Source organism: Scyliorhinus torazame, chromosome 10, assembly GCF_047496885.1.
Source record: "Scyliorhinus torazame isolate Kashiwa2021f chromosome 10, sScyTor2.1, whole genome shotgun sequence".
Classification (NCBI taxonomy): Eukaryota; Metazoa; Chordata; class Chondrichthyes; order Carcharhiniformes; family Scyliorhinidae; genus Scyliorhinus; species Scyliorhinus torazame.
The window spans coordinates 115,465,508-115,484,102 of record NC_092716.1 but is presented as its reverse complement, the minus strand read 5'-3'; the positions used below and the strand labels follow the sequence as shown (position 1 = coordinate 115,484,102).

General features: G+C 48.1%; 1 protein-coding gene across 1 annotated transcript in view; it reads right to left on the bottom strand.

The window, feature by feature from the left end:
• hydin (HYDIN axonemal central pair apparatus protein) overlaps positions 1-18,595 on the bottom strand; it is a 1,604,351-nt gene that overhangs the window by 651,911 nt on the left and 933,845 nt on the right. Inside the window, exon 40 of the mRNA XM_072518656.1 lies at positions 14,457-14,621. Coding sequence (XP_072374757.1) covers positions 14,457-14,621 — 165 coding nt within the window. The remainder of the gene's footprint in view (positions 1-14,456; positions 14,622-18,595) is intronic.

Genomic DNA, 18,595 nt, shown 5'->3' with positions numbered 1-18,595 from the left:
GGCATGAGAAGATTAGCAATTGCGCCCTGCCTCCGACTATCATCCAATGGCTCCTATAAGACTATAAGACATAGAAGCGGAATTAGGCCACTCGGCCCATCGAGTCTGCTCCGCCATTCAATCATGGCTGATATTTTTCTCATCCCCATTATCCTGCCTTCTCTGCATAACCCCTGATCCCCTTATTAATCAAGAACCTATCTATCTGCCTTAAAGACACTCAGTGATTTTGCCTCCACTGCCTTCTGCGGCAAAGAATTCTACAGATTCATCACCCTCTGGCTGAAGAAATTCCTCCTCATCTCTGTTTTAAAGGATCGTCTCTTTAGTCTGAGATTGTGTCTGTCATGTTAATCACTCTGGGGTAACACGGACTGCAACTGGATGCAGTAGTACTTGAAAGTAGATTCCAAACTTTGATGTTAGTTTAATACGCTTTATTGAACTTGTTAAGCAGTGCACACAGTTCGCTGTGGGTTTGACACTCTACTAATCTAAACGTGCTTACTATAACTAACTAGACCAGACTAGCTCTGAGCCACGTGTAGGAGGTGCTAACTGCTATATACACCCTGACTGTCACTACAGTTGTCACCAGTGGAAAGAGGCAGAGTGTTGATGCCTCGTGTGTTTTATAGTGCGAGACCACCTTCTAGTGTTCTGCCTGGTGATTGGTTGTGTTCTGTTCTGTGTGTTGATTGGCTGTACTGGGTGTCTGTCACTGCCTGCCTGTATCTCATTATGTGCATGAGTGCATATCATGACATTTCCCCTTTTTAAAAAAAAAATGTTGGTTGCTTGGAGCATATGCGACTGTATTTACATGTAGAACTATTTACATTAAATGGCGAGTGGATGAAAGTGAGTGGATGAATATATATATAAGAGGTATCTAGCGTACAAATACAGAACAAAAATTACAAGAGAAATGTCTATAAGTCCAATCTTGCGTCTGATCCTTGTCGAGCGCCGAAGAGGCGGAGGCGGGGACGATGGCACCTTGACAGGCGAGATTGCTGCCAGCTTGGTGGCCTCGTGGTGCGAGGTGTCCGGAGGAGGCATAACAACATATGGAAAAGTAGGATCTGGTGGTGGTCAGGCAACTTTGCGCAGTGCCCTTCTGTTGCGCCTGACAATGGAGCCATCAGCCATATGAACTATGAACGATCTGGGAGCAGCCTGTCGAACCACAACAGCTGGAGCTGACCAGCCTCCATCAGGTAGCTTGATCCGATCCGAACAGCATCTTCCGGAGAGAGCACAGGCAAATCGGTAGCATGAGCATCGTACATCATTTGCCGGTTCCTGAGTTGCTGCACCTTTTGCAGCACTGGGAGGTGATCCAGGTAAGTCTGGTAAGTGTATGGCTGGAACAGTCATCCGCAGGTCTCTATTCATGAGGAGTTGAGCTGGAGACATACCGGTGGACAGAGGGGTTGCCCTGTACGCCAACAGCGCAAGGTTGGCGTCAGAAGCAGAGCCCGCAGCCTTGCAGAGCAGTTGCTTCACTATATGGACCCCTTTCTCAACTTTCCCATTGGACTGTGGGTGGTGTGGGCTTGAGGTAATGGGGTTGAATTGGTACGACTTGGCGAAATTGGACCACTCTTGGCTGTGGAAACAGGGACCATTGTCACTCATGACAGTGAGTGGAATACCATGCCTGGCAAATGTCTCCTTGCAGGCCTTGATGACTGTCCTTGATGTGAGGTCTGACAGCTTCACAACATCTGGTCACAATGATCTCGTGTTGCTGGAGTGTCTCTTTTGTTTGAGCAGGCTGGAAACGCTGGCAGGTCGCACAATTGAGGACCATGTTGGATATGGCCTGGCTGATTCCAGGCCAATAGACAGCCTGCCGGGCCCTGCGCCTACACTTTTCGACACCTAGGTGTCCCTCGTGGATTTGTTTGAGCACTAAGCTCTGCAGACTGTGAGGAGTAACCTTTCTTTGTTCTAATATAATCTAGCATGAGGAGGATCCCCTCGACGACTGTCAGGTCGTCCTTCACATTAAAGAACTGAGGGCATTGCCCTTTTTGCCAGTCATTTGCAAGGTGGTGCATTACACGCTGCAGAAGAGGGTCTTTGGCAGTCTCTTCACGAATGCTGATCACTCTTTCATCTGAGGCCAGGAGGTTGCTGGCACATAGCTGCACCTGTGCCTCCATCTGGCGGATGAAGTCAACCTGTTCACAGGGCGAGGTGATGGAGCGGGACAGCACATCCGCAATTATCAGCTCCTTGCCTTGTGTGTATACTAACTCAAAATTGTACCTTCGGAGTCGAAGGAGAATGCGCTGAAGCCAGGGCGTCGTGTCATTCAAGTCCTTATGAATGATATGGACCAAGGGTCTGTGGTCAGTCTCCACTGTGAATGTTGGTAGACCGTAGACGTAGTCATGGAACTTTACAATGCTGGTTAGGAGGCCCATGCACTCTTTTTCTATTTGGGCATACCTCTGTTCTGGAGGGGTCATGGCCCGTGACGCATAAACAACTGGAGCTCAGGACGAGGAGTCATCCCTCTGGAGGAGCACCGCACCAATGTCATCCTGGCTTGCGTCCGTGGAGATTTTTTTTTCCCTGTCAGGGTCAAAAAACGCTTGTACAGGAGCAGTGGTGAGCTTTGCTTTGAGCTCGAGCCACTCTGCTTGATGTGTGGGTAGCCACTGGAATGCAGTGGACTTCTTCACCAGATGCCTGAGAGCCGTGGTGTGTGAGGCCATGTTGGGAATCAATTTTCCCAAGAAGTTCACCATTCCGAGGAAGCGTAGTACCGCCTTCTCGTCTTCCGGGGTCTTCATTGCATTAATGGCCTTGACCTTGTCCGAACCTGGTCGCACACCCTGCTGGGATATCTGGTCCCCCAAGAACTTGATGCTTGACATGCCAAAGGAGCACGTGGCCTTGTTCAGCTTGAGGCCGTTTGCATGGACATGTCGAAAGACTTGTTTGAGACGAGATATGTGTTCCTCAGGGTCGTGGACCATATGATTACATCATCTACGTTGACATGCACACCCTCAATGCCCTCCATCATCTGCTCCATGATACTGTGGAAGATTTCAAAGGCTGATACTATGCCGCACGGCATACAGTGATAACAGTACCTGTCAAATGGTGTGTTGAACGTGCAGAGCTTCCTGCTGGACTCGTCCAGTTGTATCTGCCAGAAACCACGCGATGCATCGTGAAGAATTTAGCGTGTGCCATCTCACTGGTTAGTTTCTCCCGCTTCGGGATCGGGTAGTGTTCACGCATAATGTTCTGGTTAAGATCTTTGGGATCAATGCATATCCGCAACTTTCCTGAGGGCTTCTTCACATAGACCATCGAGCTGACCCAGTCAGTCGGTTCCGTCACTTTGGAGATGATGCCCTGGTCTTGGAGCTCCTGCAGTCATCCTCTGGATCCATAGTGCTACCAGGATCAGAATTCACTAGACCTTGCTGTACACATCGAACTCGCTTGCATTGGAATTGGGATCGCTGGCCCTTGACTGGTGGTGCAGACCTGCACAAGGCTGCATAATGTCCAGGCATCCCGCAATTTAAACATCGCCTGCCTTTTGCAGGGCATTGCCACTTTAAGTGGGCGGTGCCGCAGTTCGGGCACGTCATGACGTTGACGTTGTTACGCTCCGTGCGTCGTCGTACATGTGCAGTGCGGTCAGCCGACATTCACACCTGCGCAGTTTGGTTTTCGGCTGCTTCGTTCTCCCGTTCGTGTTGCGCATGCGTGGGGCCCCGGGAAAAGCGCGCAAAATGGCCGCTTACACCGTTACTGGGGCGCTGCATCCGGGCGATGGCCTGTACACTCTCTGCCTTGTGGGAGGTGAGCTTTTCGTATTCTGCTGATTTGAAACGGGAGTACCGATTTCTCGCATGCTCATGCACTAAACACGTCTCGATTGCGACTGGCAGGTTCATGTGCTTAGTTTTGAGGAGTTGCTCCCGCAAGGAATCGGAGTGCACCCCAAACACGATCTGATCCCTGATGATGGAATCAGCGGTTGCACCATAATTGCAGGACTACGCTAATATACGGAGATGAGTTAGAAAGGATTGGAAAGGTTCATCCTTACCCTGAAGGCGTTGCTGGAAGATATAGCGCTCAAAACTCTTGTTTATTTCAACTTCACAGGACTGTCGAACTTCTCCAAAACGGTCTTGAATTTGGTCTTGTCCTGGCCGTCGGTAAAATTAAGCGAGTTGAAAATCTGGATGGCTTGGTCCCCCGCAGTTGATAAGAGCAGCACCATTTTTCTGGCATCGGATGCGTCCTCGAGGTCTGAGGCCTCAATGTAGAGAAGGAACCTTTGCTTGAAGACCCGCCAGTTGGCGCCGAGATTGCCGGATCCATATCTGTGGAGGGACCTGGATCTTCTCCATGCCACTGGAAGGCACTTGCTGGTCATCCCGGAATCACTCGACGTAAACCACTTAGAGATAGTAAACTACTGGTACCATGTCATGTTAATCACACTGGGGTAACACGGACTGCAACTGGATGTAGTTGTACTTGAATGTAGACTCCAAACTTTGATGTTAGTTCACTACGCTTTATTGAACTTGTTACGCAGTGCACACAGGTCGCTGTGGGTTTGACACTCTACTAATCTAAGTGTGCTTACTATAACTAACTAGACCAGACTAGCTCTGAGCCACGTGTAGAAGGTGCTAACTGATATATACACCCTGACTGTCACTACAGTTGTCACCAGTGGAAAGAGGCAGAGTGTTGATGCCTCATGTGTTTTACAGTGCAAGACCACCTTCTAGTGTTCTGCCTGGTGATTGGTTGTGTTCTGTCCTGTGTGTTGATTGGCTGTACTGGGTGTCTGTCACTGCCTGTCTGTATCTCATTATGTGCATGAGTGCATATCATGACAGTGTCTTCTGCTTCTAGTTTTTCCCTACAAACATCCTCTCCACGTCCACTCGATCCAGGTCTCGCAGTATCCTGTAAGTTTCAATAAGATCCCCCCTCATCCTGCTAAACTCAAAAGAGTACAGACCCGAAGTCCTCAACTGCTCCTCATACGACAAGCTGTTCATTCCAGTGATCATTCTTGTGAACCTCCTCTGGACCCTTTCCAAGGCCAGCACATCTTTCCTTAGATAGGGGGCCGAAAACTGCTCACAATACTCCAAATGGGGTCTGACCAGAGCCTTATACAGCCTCAGAAGTACATCCCTGGTCTTATATTTTAGCCCTCTCGACATGAATGCTAATATTGCATTTGCCTTCCTAACTGCTGACTGAACTTACACGTTAACCTTAAGAGAATCGTGAACAAGGACTCCCAAGTCCCTGTGTGCTTCTGATTTCTCAGCATTTCCCCATTTAGAAAATAGTCTATGCCTAAATTCCTCCTTCTAAAGTGCATAACTTCACACTTTTTCACATTGTATTTCATCTGCCACTTCATTTCCCATTCTCCTAGCTTGTCCAAATCCTTCTGCAGCCCTCTTGCTTCCTCAATACTACCTGTCCCTCTACAGATCTTTGTATCATCTCCAAATGTAGCAACAGTGTCTTCAGTTCCTTCTTCCAGATCATTAATGTAAAATCTTAATCTTAAACAGAAAGGTTCAGCTGGTTTGCTTCCCCCTTTATAAGTGGTGGTCTGTTTCCTAACTACTCAGTTTTGGCCACCTGGTATCGTGTGCCAGTGAGGGTAGAAATAGAAGAACAGAGCTAATGAATGCTTGGTCGGAGAGATGGTGAAGGAAGGAATGATTTAGAATCCTGGGATGTAGGAAGCAGTTCTAGGGATGATAGGACCTGTACATCTGAACGGTTTGCATTTTAAGAGAACTGAGACAAAAGTTTGCCAGTGCTATTTGGGAGGATTTAAAGTAACTTGGCACGGAGGTGCAAACCAGGAGGTAATATCAGAGAAGAAAACAAAGGTGCACAGAAAATGAGTGAGAATGATAGCAGGAGTGAAGGAAATGGTAAGGAATTAGGTGGGATTAGGGTAAAAGTAACTGTAATAGGATCTAAATTATGATTACTGCGCATGCAAGTGAATATGCAGAGCATGGTAATTAAGTTTGGTGAGCAGCAAGCACAGAGAGCTATGTGGAAATGTGATGTGGCAATAACTGAGGCCTGGATCAAAGAAGGACAGCACTGGATATTCAATTTTCCTGTGTACAATATGTTCAGGAAAGATAGGAAAAGAAGAAAATAGGAGGATTAGCTGTATAAATAAAAGAGAATATGGAGAGAGGATATACCTGAGGATCAAGGACAGAATCTATTTGGTTAAGAAACAACCGAGATATCATTACTTTGCTGCGTGTATTATGCAGACAGCAAACTAGTGGGAAAGGTATATCGGAAAACTTGCATGTAAATTGCAAAGAGGTGCAAGAAGTAGGTGTAACGGGGATGTTTAGTAAACTACATCTCTAATTTGGACAGTAGAGGTGTAGAGAGGGACAAGAATCTCTAGAAAGTGTTCAGGAGAATTGTCTACAACTGTATTGTGAGAGGGATAATTTTAAACTTCAAAAGGACACATAGACTTGTGGAATCGGTGACAGGTGAAATTTAATATAAAGAAATACAAAGTAATTTATTTTGGTTGGAAGAACGAGAATACAAAATAAAGGGTTTAAATATAAAGGGGGTGCAGGAGCAGAGGGACCTGGAGGTACATGAGCACAAACCATTGGACATGGCAGGGCAGGTAGAGAAGGCAGTTAATAAGGTATATGGGATCCTGGGCTTCAAAAACAGGGACATAGAAGTAATAAAAGCAAGGAAGTTATGATAAAACTCCATAAAACAGCGATTTGGCCTTAACTGGAGTCATGTGTCCAGTTTTGGGCACTACAATTTAGGAAAGATGCAAAGACATTAGAGAGGATGTGGAAAAGAGTCATGAGAAAGTATCTATGGATGAGGCACTTCGGTTCCTCGGTTAGATTGGAAAAACTGGACCTGTTCTCCTTGAAGAGAATACCTACAACAGGTTTGATGGAGGTGTTCAAAATTATGAGGGGTCTGGACAGAGTGGAGAGGGAGAGAGTGTTTTTGTGGCAACTTGAGACCACAGAGCAGGTAAATAAGGTCAGCCTGTACTCAAAATGACACTCCAACGTTTACATAGGTGAAAGGATTGAGAACCCGAAAACACTGATTTAAGGAAGCTGGCAAAAGAAACAACAGCGGCATGCGGAAAACCATTTGTACACAGGAAGTGGTTAAATGGATGGACTTCTTCTCCTGCTGGGGGAGCGGACTGGGGGTTGTAGTGGGGACCTTTCCCCTCTTCATTGCAGCTGGGAAATGCCAAATGTCTAGATATATCGAAGAACAAAAACTATCCAAGTATGTTTTCGGAGAGTAGGTCTTATACATGTGCTCCATTCATTTCCAGAAATGGGCTACAATATTACAGCCCAGAAAAACGTGTTTTTCATGTGCAGAATGTAATGTTACTTGTGTTAAGTGTTTACCATTCGACTGCCATTTTACACGAGGAGGTGAATTAAGAAATGACAGTGGTTTTTAGTGAGAACAAATGTTAGATAATGTACTAATACAGCAGAAAGAATTAAATGGACGTGGAAAGAAGGGATCCTGTTTTAAGTCCAAAAACAGCGCAAAAAGGATTTGGGAGGAATTACTGATTGCTGATTGAACATGTCCAATCAATGTCAAGCTATTAACTGAATTAATTAAGTGATAAGGGGGGGCGATTCTCCCAAATGGAGCCCAAGTGTTCACGCCGTCGTGAACGCCATCGCGTTTCACAACGGCGCGAACCGGGCCCGGCTACGATCGATTCTGTCCCCCACAGGGGGCCAGCACGGTGCTGGAGCGGTTCAGGCCACTCCAGCCTCCCTTCCCGGCGCCAAATGGCCGTGCCAACCTGAGCATGCGCGGGGGACTTCTTCTGCGAGCCGGCCCCGACTCAACATGGCGTCGGTGTTCAGGGGCCAGCCGCGCCGGAAAGTAGGTTCGGGGAGGAGAGGCCGGCCCGCCGATCGGTGGGCCCCGAACGTGGGCAAGACCCCATCGGAGGCCCCCCCTCCCCCCCGGTGAAGGGTCGCTTTTCCCTGCCCCACAGGTCGCCCCCGGCCCTTCGTGCAGAGTTCTCCCCTGCAGCGACCAGGGGTGAACGGCGCCGGCAGGCCTCTGTCGTATCCGCGCTGCCGCTCGGCCCACCAGGCCGGAGAATCGGCAGCCCCGCCGATTCCAGCGGCCCGCGGCGCGCCAAGCGAGCCGGCACAAATGGCGCTGATTCTCCGCACCTCGGAGAATCACACGCCGGCGTTGTGGCGCGGTTGCGCCGATTCCCCGGCCCAGCGCGGGGCTTGGAGAATCGTCCCCAGGATGCTTTAGAAACAAATTAATTAAACCAGGTATTGTATCAAGCATTCCAAGGCAGCTGTAGCATGCATAATGGCAGAGCAAAGCTCCCTCCCTCTTTACCTCTTTAAAGTTCCCTTTACCTCTTTAAAAACTTTAAAAACTTACCTTGAAGAGTGACATCACAGCAAAGCAGTGACCTGATTGGCTGGTAAGGAAAGTGCTCCAATTAGCAGTTGCTGGGAGAAATTTAACTCTTTGTGTGTTGGTAAGTATTGTGACTGGTAAGTAAAATCTTTATTCCTTTCACTTATTCATTATTTGATATTATATTTGTAATCAGTTAAGGTAAAGTGTAAAAATGGCAGGAGATGCCAGACCCATGTTATGCTCCTCGTGCTCAATGTGGGAGTTCAGGGACGTGGCTGATGCCCCTGACTCCTTCATGTGTGGGAAGTATGTCCAGCTGCAGCTCCTGTTAGGCCGCATGACGGCTCTGGAGCTGCGGATGGATTCAACAAAGAACAAAGAACAAAGAAATGTACAGCACAGGAACAGGCTCTTCGGCACTCCAAGCCCGTGCCGACCATGCTGCCCGACTAAACTACAATCTTCTACACTTCCTGGGTCCGTATCCCTCTATTCCCATCCTATTCATGTATTTGTCAAGATGCCCCTTAAATGTCACTATCGTCCCTGCTTCCACCACCTCCTTCGGTAGCGAGTTCCAGGCACCCACTACCCTCTGCGTAAAAAACTTGCCTCGTACATCTACTCTAAACCTTGCCCCTCTCACCTTAAACCTATGCCCCCTAGTAATTGACCCCTCTACCCTGGGGAAAAGCCTCTGACTATCCGCTTTGTCTATGCCCCTGATAATTTTGTAGACCTCTATCAGGTCTCCCCTCAACCTCCTTCGTTCCAGTGAGAACAAACCGAGTTTATTCAACCGCTCCTCATAGCTAATGCCCTCCATACCAGGCAACATTCTGGTAAATCTCTTCTGCACCCTCTCTAAAGCCTCCACATCCTTCTGGTAGTGTGGCGACCAGAATTGAACACTATACTCCAAGTGTGGCCTAACTAAGGTTCTATACAGCTGCAACATGACTTGCCAATTCTTATACTCAATGCCCCGGCCAATGAAGGCAAGCATGCCGTATGCCTTCTTGACTACCTTCTCCACCTGTGTTGCCCCTTTCAATGACCTGTGGACCTGTACTCCTAGATCTCTTTGACTTTCAATACTCTTGAGGGTTCTACCATTCACTGTATATTCCCTACCTGCATTAGACCTTCCAAAATGCATTACCTCACATTTGTCCGGATTAAACTCCATCTGCCATCTCTCCGCCCAAGTCTCCAAACAATCTAAATCCTGCTGTATCCTCTGCCAGTCCTCATCGCTATCCGCAATTCCACCAGCCTTTGTGTCGTCTGCAAACTTACTAATCAGACCAGTTACATTTTCCTCCAAATCATTTATATATACTACAAAGAGCAAAGGTCCCAGCACTGATCCCTGTGGAACACCACTGGTCACAGCCCTCCAATTAGAAAAGCTAGAATTCACTTTGGAGCATCCGCGATGCTGAGGAAGTCGTGGATAGCACGTTCAGTGAGTTGGTCACACCGCAGATTAGGATTGGTGAGGGAGACAGGGAATGGGTGAACAAAAGGCAGAGAAAGAGCAGGAAGGCAGTGCAGGTGTCCCCTGCAGTCATCTCCCTCCAAAACAGGTATACCGTTTTGGATACTGTTGGGAGAGATGACTCACCACGGGAAGGCAGTAGTAGCCAGGCTCATGGCACCGTGGCTGGCTCTGCTGCACCGAAGGGCGGGAAAAAGACTGGCAGGGCTATAGTCGTAGGGGATTCAATCGTAAGGGGAGCAGACAGGCGTTTCTGTGATTGAAAACGAGACTCCCGAATGGTATATTGCCTCCCGGGTGCACGGGTCAGGGATGTCTCAGATCGGCTGCAGGACATACTGAAGGGAGAGGGTGAACAGCCAGTTGTCATGGTGCATATAGGCACCAACGATATAGGTAAAAAACGGGATGAGGTCCTACAATCAGAATTTAGAGAGTTAGGAGATAAGTTAAAAAGTAGGACCTCAAAGGTAGTAATCTCAGGATTGCTTCCAGTGCCACGAGACAGTCAGAGTAGAAATTCAAGAATAGTTAGAATGAATACGTGGCTGAGAGATGGTGCAGGACGGAGGGGTTCAGATTTTTGGGACATTGGAACCGGTTCTGGGAGCGGTGGGACCATTACAAATCGGATGGTCTACACCTGGGCAGGACTGGAACCAATGTCCTGGGGGGTGCTTTTGCTAACACTGTTGGGAAGGTTTTAAACTAATGTGGCAGGGGGATGGAAACCAGATTAGGAAGTTAGAGGTCAGTAAAGAGGCAGCAACTAAAGTCAGTAAGGTACTAGATCATAAACTCAATGTGACTAAGGGGAAGAGTAGACAGGGAAGAGATGATGAACGCAAAGGGACAGGTGGTCTGAGGTGCATTTGTTTTAATGCGAAAAGTGTAGCAGGTAAGGCAGGTGAACTTAGGGCTTGGATTAGTACCTGGGAGTATGATATTATTGGTATTACTGAGACTTGGTTGAGGGAAGGGCAAGACTGGCAACTAAATATCCCAGGGTATAGCTGCTTCAGGAGGGATAGAGAGGGAGGTAAAAGGGGTGGAGGAGTTGCAGTACTGGTCAGAGATGATATCACAGCTGTGATTTCGGAGGGCACGATGGAGGATTCAAGCACTGAGGCACTATGGGTAGAGCTAAGAAATAGGCAGGGTGCAGTAACATTGTTGGGACTTTACTACAGGCCTTCCAAAAGCGCGCGTGAAGTAGAGGTACAAATATGTAGACAGATTATTGAAAAATGTAGGAGCAATAGGGTGGTCGTGATGGGAGACTTTAACTTCCCCAACATTGAATGGGATTCATGTAGTGTTGGAAGCGTAGATGGAGCAATTCGGTGATTACTTTGGGAACAGAGATCACAATTCCGTAAGTTTTAGAATACTTATGGACAAAGACGAGAGTGGTCCTAAAGGAAGAGTGATAAATTGGGGAAAGGCCAAGTATAACAAAATTCGGCAGGAACTAGGGAATGTGGATTTGGAGCAGCTGTTTAAGGGTAAATCCACATTTGAAATGTGGGCGTCTTTTAAGGAAAGGTTGATTAGAGGGCAGGACAGACATGTCCCTGTGAAAATGAGGGATAGAAATGGCAAGATTAGGGAACCATGGATGATGGGTGGAATTGTGAGACTAGCTAAGATGAAAAAGGAAGCATACATAAGATCTAGGCGACTTAAAACTGATGAAGCTTTGGAGGAATATCGGGAAAGTAGGACAATTCTCAAACACGCAATAAAGAGGACTAAAAGGGATCATGAAATATCTTTGGCTAACAGGGTTAAGGAAAATCCCAAAGCCTTTTATTTGTATACAAGGAGCAAGAAGGTAACTAGAGAAAGGATTGGCCCACTCAAAGACAAAAGAGGGAATTTATGCGTGGAGTCAGAGGAAATGGGTGAGATTCTTAATGTGTACTTTGCATCGGAATTCACCAAGGAGAGGGACATGACAGATGTTGAGGCTTGGGATGGATGTTTAAATACTCTAGGTCAAGTCGGCATAAGGAAGGGGGAAGTTTTGGATATTCTAAAAGGCATTAAGGTGGACAAGTCCCAGGTCCGGATGGGATCTATCCCAGGTTACTGAGGGAACAAAATAGCTGGGGCCTTAACAGATATCTTTGCAGCATCCTTGAGCACGGGTGAGGTCCCGGAGGACTGGAGAATTGCTAATGTTGTCCCTTTGTTTAAGAAGGGTAGCAGGGATAATCCAGGGAATTATAGACCTGTGAGCTTGATGTCAGTGGTAGGCAAACTGTTGGAGGAGATACTGAGGGATAGGATCTATTCACATTTGGAAGAAAATAGACTTATCAGTGATAGGCAGCATGGTTTTGTGCAGGGAAGGTCATGTCTTACAAACCTAATAGAATTCTTTGAGGAAGTGACAACGTTAATTGATGAGGGAAGGGCTGTAGATGTCATATACATGGACTTCAGTAAGGCGTTTGATAAAGTTTCCTATGGCAGGTTGATGGAAAAAGTGAAGTCGTATGGGGTTCAGGTGTATTGAGTATAAGAGTCGGCAGGTCATGTTACAGTTGTATAGGACTTTGGTTGGGCCACATTTGGAATACTGCGTGCAGTTCTGGTCGCCACATTACCAGAAGGATGTGGATGCTTTAGAGAGAGTGCAGAGGAGGTTCACCAGGGTGTTGCCTGGTATGGAGGGTGCTAGCTATGAAGAAAGGTTGAGTAGATTAGGATTGTTTTCGTTGGAAAGACGGAGGTTGAAGGGGGACCTGATTGAGGTCTACAGAACTATGAGAGGTATGGACAGGGTGGATAGCAACAAGCTTTTTCCAAGAGTGGGGGTGTCAATTACAAGGGGTCACGATTTCAAGGTGAGAGGGGGAAAGTTTAAAGGAGATGTGCGTGGAACGTTTTTTACGCAGAGGGTGGTGGGTGCCTGGAGCGCTTTGCCAGCGGAGGTGGTAGAGGCGGGCACGATAGCATCATTCAAGATGCATCTAGACAGATATATGAACGGGCGGGGAACAGAGGGAAATAGATCCTTGGAAAATAGGCGACAGGTTTAGATAAAGGATCTAGATTGGTGCAGGCTGGGAGGGCCGAAGGACCTGTTCCTGTGCTGTAATTTTCTTTGTTCTTTGTTCTATCTCCCAACTCAATATCCTATCCTCTTTCCAACTATGTTTAAGAGCCATTACCTCGGAGATCTAGGGCATTGAAACTGAGAAGATACCTCAAAGATGCACTGGGGACCTTCCCCGGAAGTCTTCAGGTTAGGGTTGCATGGCAATTGCCCAGGAAGTTCAATGCTCCCCCCCCCACACCTCCAGAGAACTGTCCCACCCTGACCTCCCGGTGACCTCCCAATTGCCCTTCACTCGCCCCACTGAACACTGCTGACTCCCTGATTCCCCCCACAAACCACCTGACCCCCCCACTGACCAACTGATGCCCCTGCCACCTTACCCCCTCACCAATCTCCCAACCCTCCCCCTCCCTTGCCTTTCACCCCTCATCATACCCACTTAGCAAACAAACCTACCTTTCCCTGACTTCTCAGCTGCTTTATGGCAGGCAGTGCCGTATAAATGAGGCCATGGCGTTCTTACCGCTGACTTAGCTGTCCTGGGCACAAGGCCTCGGGAGCCTACAGCGCTGTACTCTCCTTACCTAGCCTGAGTCGGAAGGTCGGACGGAAAATGAGCTGCTTCATTTGCAGGTAAGCAAATAGGAGCTGACAGGCAATCTGACTCTGATTGCTACTCCACAGAAGTTACGGGCTTATGTACACATAAAAGAACATAAGGACACAAGAAAGAGGAGCCGGATCTGGACATCCCAGCTTCAAAACTATAGTGAGATACTGATAGGATCTCAGACCACAGTAAAATAAATGCTTCTGGGAATTATGATACTGAGAATGAAAAATATATGCAACCTCGCAACTCAGGAAAGCCTCAGAAGAAGCCAATATACTGAAGCATGAATGAATAATCTGGTTTCATTGTGGTATAATATCTCATTTACAGGGGTGAACTTCAGATAATTCCTTCTGCCTATTTAGGGCAGCACAGTGGTAGCACTGCTGCCTCACAGTGCCAGGGACCAGGTTCAATTCTGGCCTTAGGTCACGGTCTGTGTGGAGTTTGCACTTTCTCCCCGTGTCTGTGTGGGTTTCTTCTGGGTGCTCCGGTTTCCTCCCACAGTTAAAAGATGTGGAAGTTATGGATTGGCAATGATAAATTGCCCCTTAGTATCCAAAGATGTGCAGGCTAGACAGGGTATAGGGTTATGTGGGATTGGGGCTAGGTAGGGTGCTCTTTCAGAGGGTCAGTGCAGACTCAATGGGTTGAGTGGTCTCCTTCTGCACTATAGGAATTCTATGATTCTATGGCCTCTCTAATTACTGGATTGAAATTCACAATCTAGCTCTTTTCTTAATGTGTAATTATAATACTGCAGATTATGGACTTGTGATGGAATATACATGTACCTGTCTGAGGAGCTCCAAATACAATAAACACGATGCCCCTGCGATTTCGAGCAGCACATCCATCGGGTGATAGGTCAAGTCCTAGATATCTGCCAATGGCCATGGATACAGGGGTAATTTCCAGTTCTCCAACTCCCAAGTTCATAACAGTTTCTGGTTTGTCTCCTGCACCAAACACACAAACATTACAAATAAATATTTTTGCACAAAGTAATTTACTTAACCTCATTACTTCCTTACATTTAGATGATGCACTTTGATTAGTAGGTCAGCCATGGTCTTTCAAAGTGTAAAAATGCTGCTCCTTTTCAGATCGCTTCGTATTTTCAGCGCCTCCCTAATATAAATAGTCATCCTTTCTCCACTTTTCCCCACTTCTCTTGATGATCCAATTAAAACTCGCCTCAAATGGAACAAAAATATTACAATCCCGGGTGGGACCTGTGGAGATCTTTGTGAGTGGTTTCCAGGATGGAAGGAGTAGTGATCGCAAAGATACACAAAGTTCTTTTGAAGAACTAAACTAATTTTATTAACACTACTACATTTGAGTTCAACACTTATTCTGAATAGAAAACATACATGTATCAATTAAACAACACTCACTACCACTAACTCTATCTAATAATTACAACTATTATATCTTAGTAACTCTGCAATACACTATGAATCTTATCTTAGTCAGCTCCAATCTAAACTCCTTCCCTTAGCTTAAGAGCCAGTGCAATTTACAGTACAGTCCTTTCGCTCCCTCTAGTGACTGCTCTGAATACGACATTAACTCTTCACATGCTGTACATTTGCATAATGTCACAGGACCCACAGTTTTTTATTAATTCAGTTGGGGATCAGGGCGACATTCTCCGACCCCCCGCCGGGTCGGAGAATCGCCGGGGGCTGGCGTGAATCCCGCCCCCGCTGGTTGCCGAAGTCTCCGGCACCAGAGATTAGGCGGGGGCGGGAATCGCGCCGCGCCGGTTGGCGGGCCCCCCCGCTCGATTCTCCGGCCCAGATGGGCCGAAGTCCCGCCGATAAATTGCCTGTCCCGCCGGCGTAAATTAAATCACCTACCTTACCGGCGGGACAAGGCGGCGTGGGCGGGCTCCGGGGTCCTGGGGGGGCGTGGGGCAATCTGGCCTTGGGGGGTGCCCCCACGGTGGCCTGGCCCGCGATCGGGGCCCACCGATCCGCGGGCGGGCCTGTGCCGTGGGGGCACTCTTTCCCTTCCGCCTCCGCCACGGTCTCCACCAGGGCGGAGGCGGAAGAGACTCCCTCCACTGCGTATGCACGGGAAACTGTCAGCGGCTGCTGACGCTCCCGCGCATGCGCCGCCCCGAGATGTCATTTCTGCGCCAGCTGGCGGGGCACCAAAGGCCGTTTCCGCCAGCTGGCGGGGCGGAAATTCCTCCGGCGTCGGCCTAGCCCCTCAATGTTGGGGCTCGGCCCCTAAAGATGCGGAGCATTCCACACCTTTGGGGCGGCGCGATGCCCGTCTGATTGGCGCCGTTTTGGGCACCAGTCGGCGGGCATCGCGCCGTTTCCGGAGATTTTCGCCCCAGTACTTTTATTGTAGTACAGAGGAAATTTGACATCCCAGGGCCGGGATGCTCCCCGACCCGACGGGGCGGGGGGTCCCGGCGGGATGGAGTGGCAGGAACCACTCCGGCGTTGGGCTGCACCAAAGGTGTGGATTTCTCCGCACCTTTAGAGGCCAAGCCCTCACCTTGAGGGGCTAGGCCTGCGCCGGAGTGGTTGGTGCGCTGCCGGGCAGCGGGAAAGGCCTTTGGCACCACGCCAGCCGGGACAGAAAGGACTTCGCCGGCCGGCAGAAGTCCGCGCACGCGCGGGAGCGTCACCGGCTGCGGACGTCATCCCCGCGCATGCGCAGGGGTGGGGTGTCTCTTACGCGTTGGCCATGGTGAAGGCTGTGGCCGAGGTAGAGGGAAAAGAGTGCCCCCACGGCACAGGCCCGCCCGCGGATCGGTGGGCCCAGATCGCGGGCCAGCCACTGTGGGGGCACCCCCCGGGGCCAGATCGCCCCATACCCCCAGGACTCCGGAGCCCGCCCGCGCCGCCTAGTCCCGCCAGTAAGAGAGGTGGTTTGATTCTCGTCGGCGGGACAGGCATTCCAACAGCGGGACTTCAGCCCATCGCGGGCCGGAGAATCGCTGGGGGGGGGGGATTCCCGCCCCCGCCGAATATCCGGTGCCGGAGAATTCGGCAACCGGCGGGGGCGGGATTCACACCAGCCCCCGGCGATTCTCCGACCCGGCGGGGGGGGTCGGAGAATCCCGCCGCCACAGGTATTTACAAAGAGATACAAGCCACAATTTGAAACAAAACAAAGAATTTTTACTCTACAAAATTCAACAAAGATACAGTCAGTACTGTTTATCTTATACGCTGACAGAATTAACATGAAGCAAATATGAGTTAACAGCCAAACTGGTTGGAACAAATGTTACATGGCATATAAAATGGCACACACACAAGACAGAGCCCACCAATTTCTCAGAACCAATCCAGACATCAGTGATAACTGGGAGTCAAAAGAATTCTTTAAAATTCTATCTTCCTCACAAGGGATTTCAGCTTTTCTGTTTCAAGAATATAGTTTCTGATTTCTCTCAGCAGCCACTACAACTCAGACTTTGCTTCCCCTCAATTGCTCAATCTCTTCTCCAAAGACTGTGTTCCACTAGATTTACAAAGCTGCACCCCAACATCTAATCACCAGCACAATCTCACCTCTCTAGATGCTCTGAGAAGAACACCACTGCTCTTCGGCTTCCCTGAGCACTTACTCAACAGCTGTCAAGGCTTTCCTGAGCCCTAGCTCACGCCAGACTGCTCTAAGCCCCAGCCGCATATGGAGCTGATGACAGCCCATTAGCTGTTGCTTATTCAGCTCCCGATAACCTTCATGGTCCCATGGTCATTGTTTTGTTCCACACTCCAACTCAGGTGCTCTGCCCAACCCAGCAGCTGGCAATAGAATGTCAGAAACTGAGCATGCATAGCTTGCTGTTCTTTGGGCTTACACTGGAAATCCGAGGCATGCCAGGATCTGTAGTCCTCGGCCTCCACCCAGAAACCGCACAAAAAAAATCCAACAAGATAGATTTCCTCACATTATGAATTCAATGGAAACATGTTATACTGAGATAAAGGACTCTTAAGTTCTTGTCACCAGGTCATAAATTAACAAGCAAACAGGAATTGTTGGTTGCCCAAAATCACTTCGGACACTGCCTTTTTTAGAAACTTGTCCCACTAATGTTATGGGTCAGGATTTAGAGAATCCCAAAGTGTATCATGGAGTTCACCTGATCCACAACTTTTAATATATTGTGGTATGGGGAGCACAAGGCTCACTCTACAGGTATGGTACAGCAGAAATGGACCAAATGGACCATTTTTAAAAACAAAACAATGTTTATTCTATGAACTCAAATTAACCTTTCTAAAACAAACAGTGAACATCTTAGCAACCAGTAAATCAAATACATCCCCCAAAGAAGACAACACTAAGTAATCTGTATGCTGTCCTTTTACACCCAGAAGACTTAACAAACCTTTAAACAGAAGCACATCAGGGTTTACATTCAATACTGAAAACATTTATAATTCTGAATTCACCAAATGCTTAAGAGATAGTCCTTCATGGCAGAGAGAGAACAGCAGTTCAGCTGCTTTGTCTGACTTCAGCTGCAACACACTGAAAAACGAAACCAAAGAGACAGACACACTCAAGCTTTTTCTCAAAGTGAACCTAAAAATCAGAACCAAAGCTCAGCTCCACCCACACTCTGACATCACTGCAGTAACATGAGCAGCTAACCATTTCTTAAAGCGACATTCTCATGACACCTCCCCACAAGAAAAAAAAACCATCAACTTCAAGATGGTTTCATTTTTCACCTTTTCACCATCCTTTAAGAAATGCACACAGTAAATATACTTAATCGTTGCAAAAAACAACATACGCAAACAGGTATAATAACAATCCATCTTTTTTTTTTGTTCTTCTTCCTCCAACTGAAATCCTTCTGTTCATCACATTCGTGACAAAGCATCGGCTGTCACGTTTTCCCGTCCTGCCACATGTACTATTTTTAAATGAAAAGGCTGTAACAGTA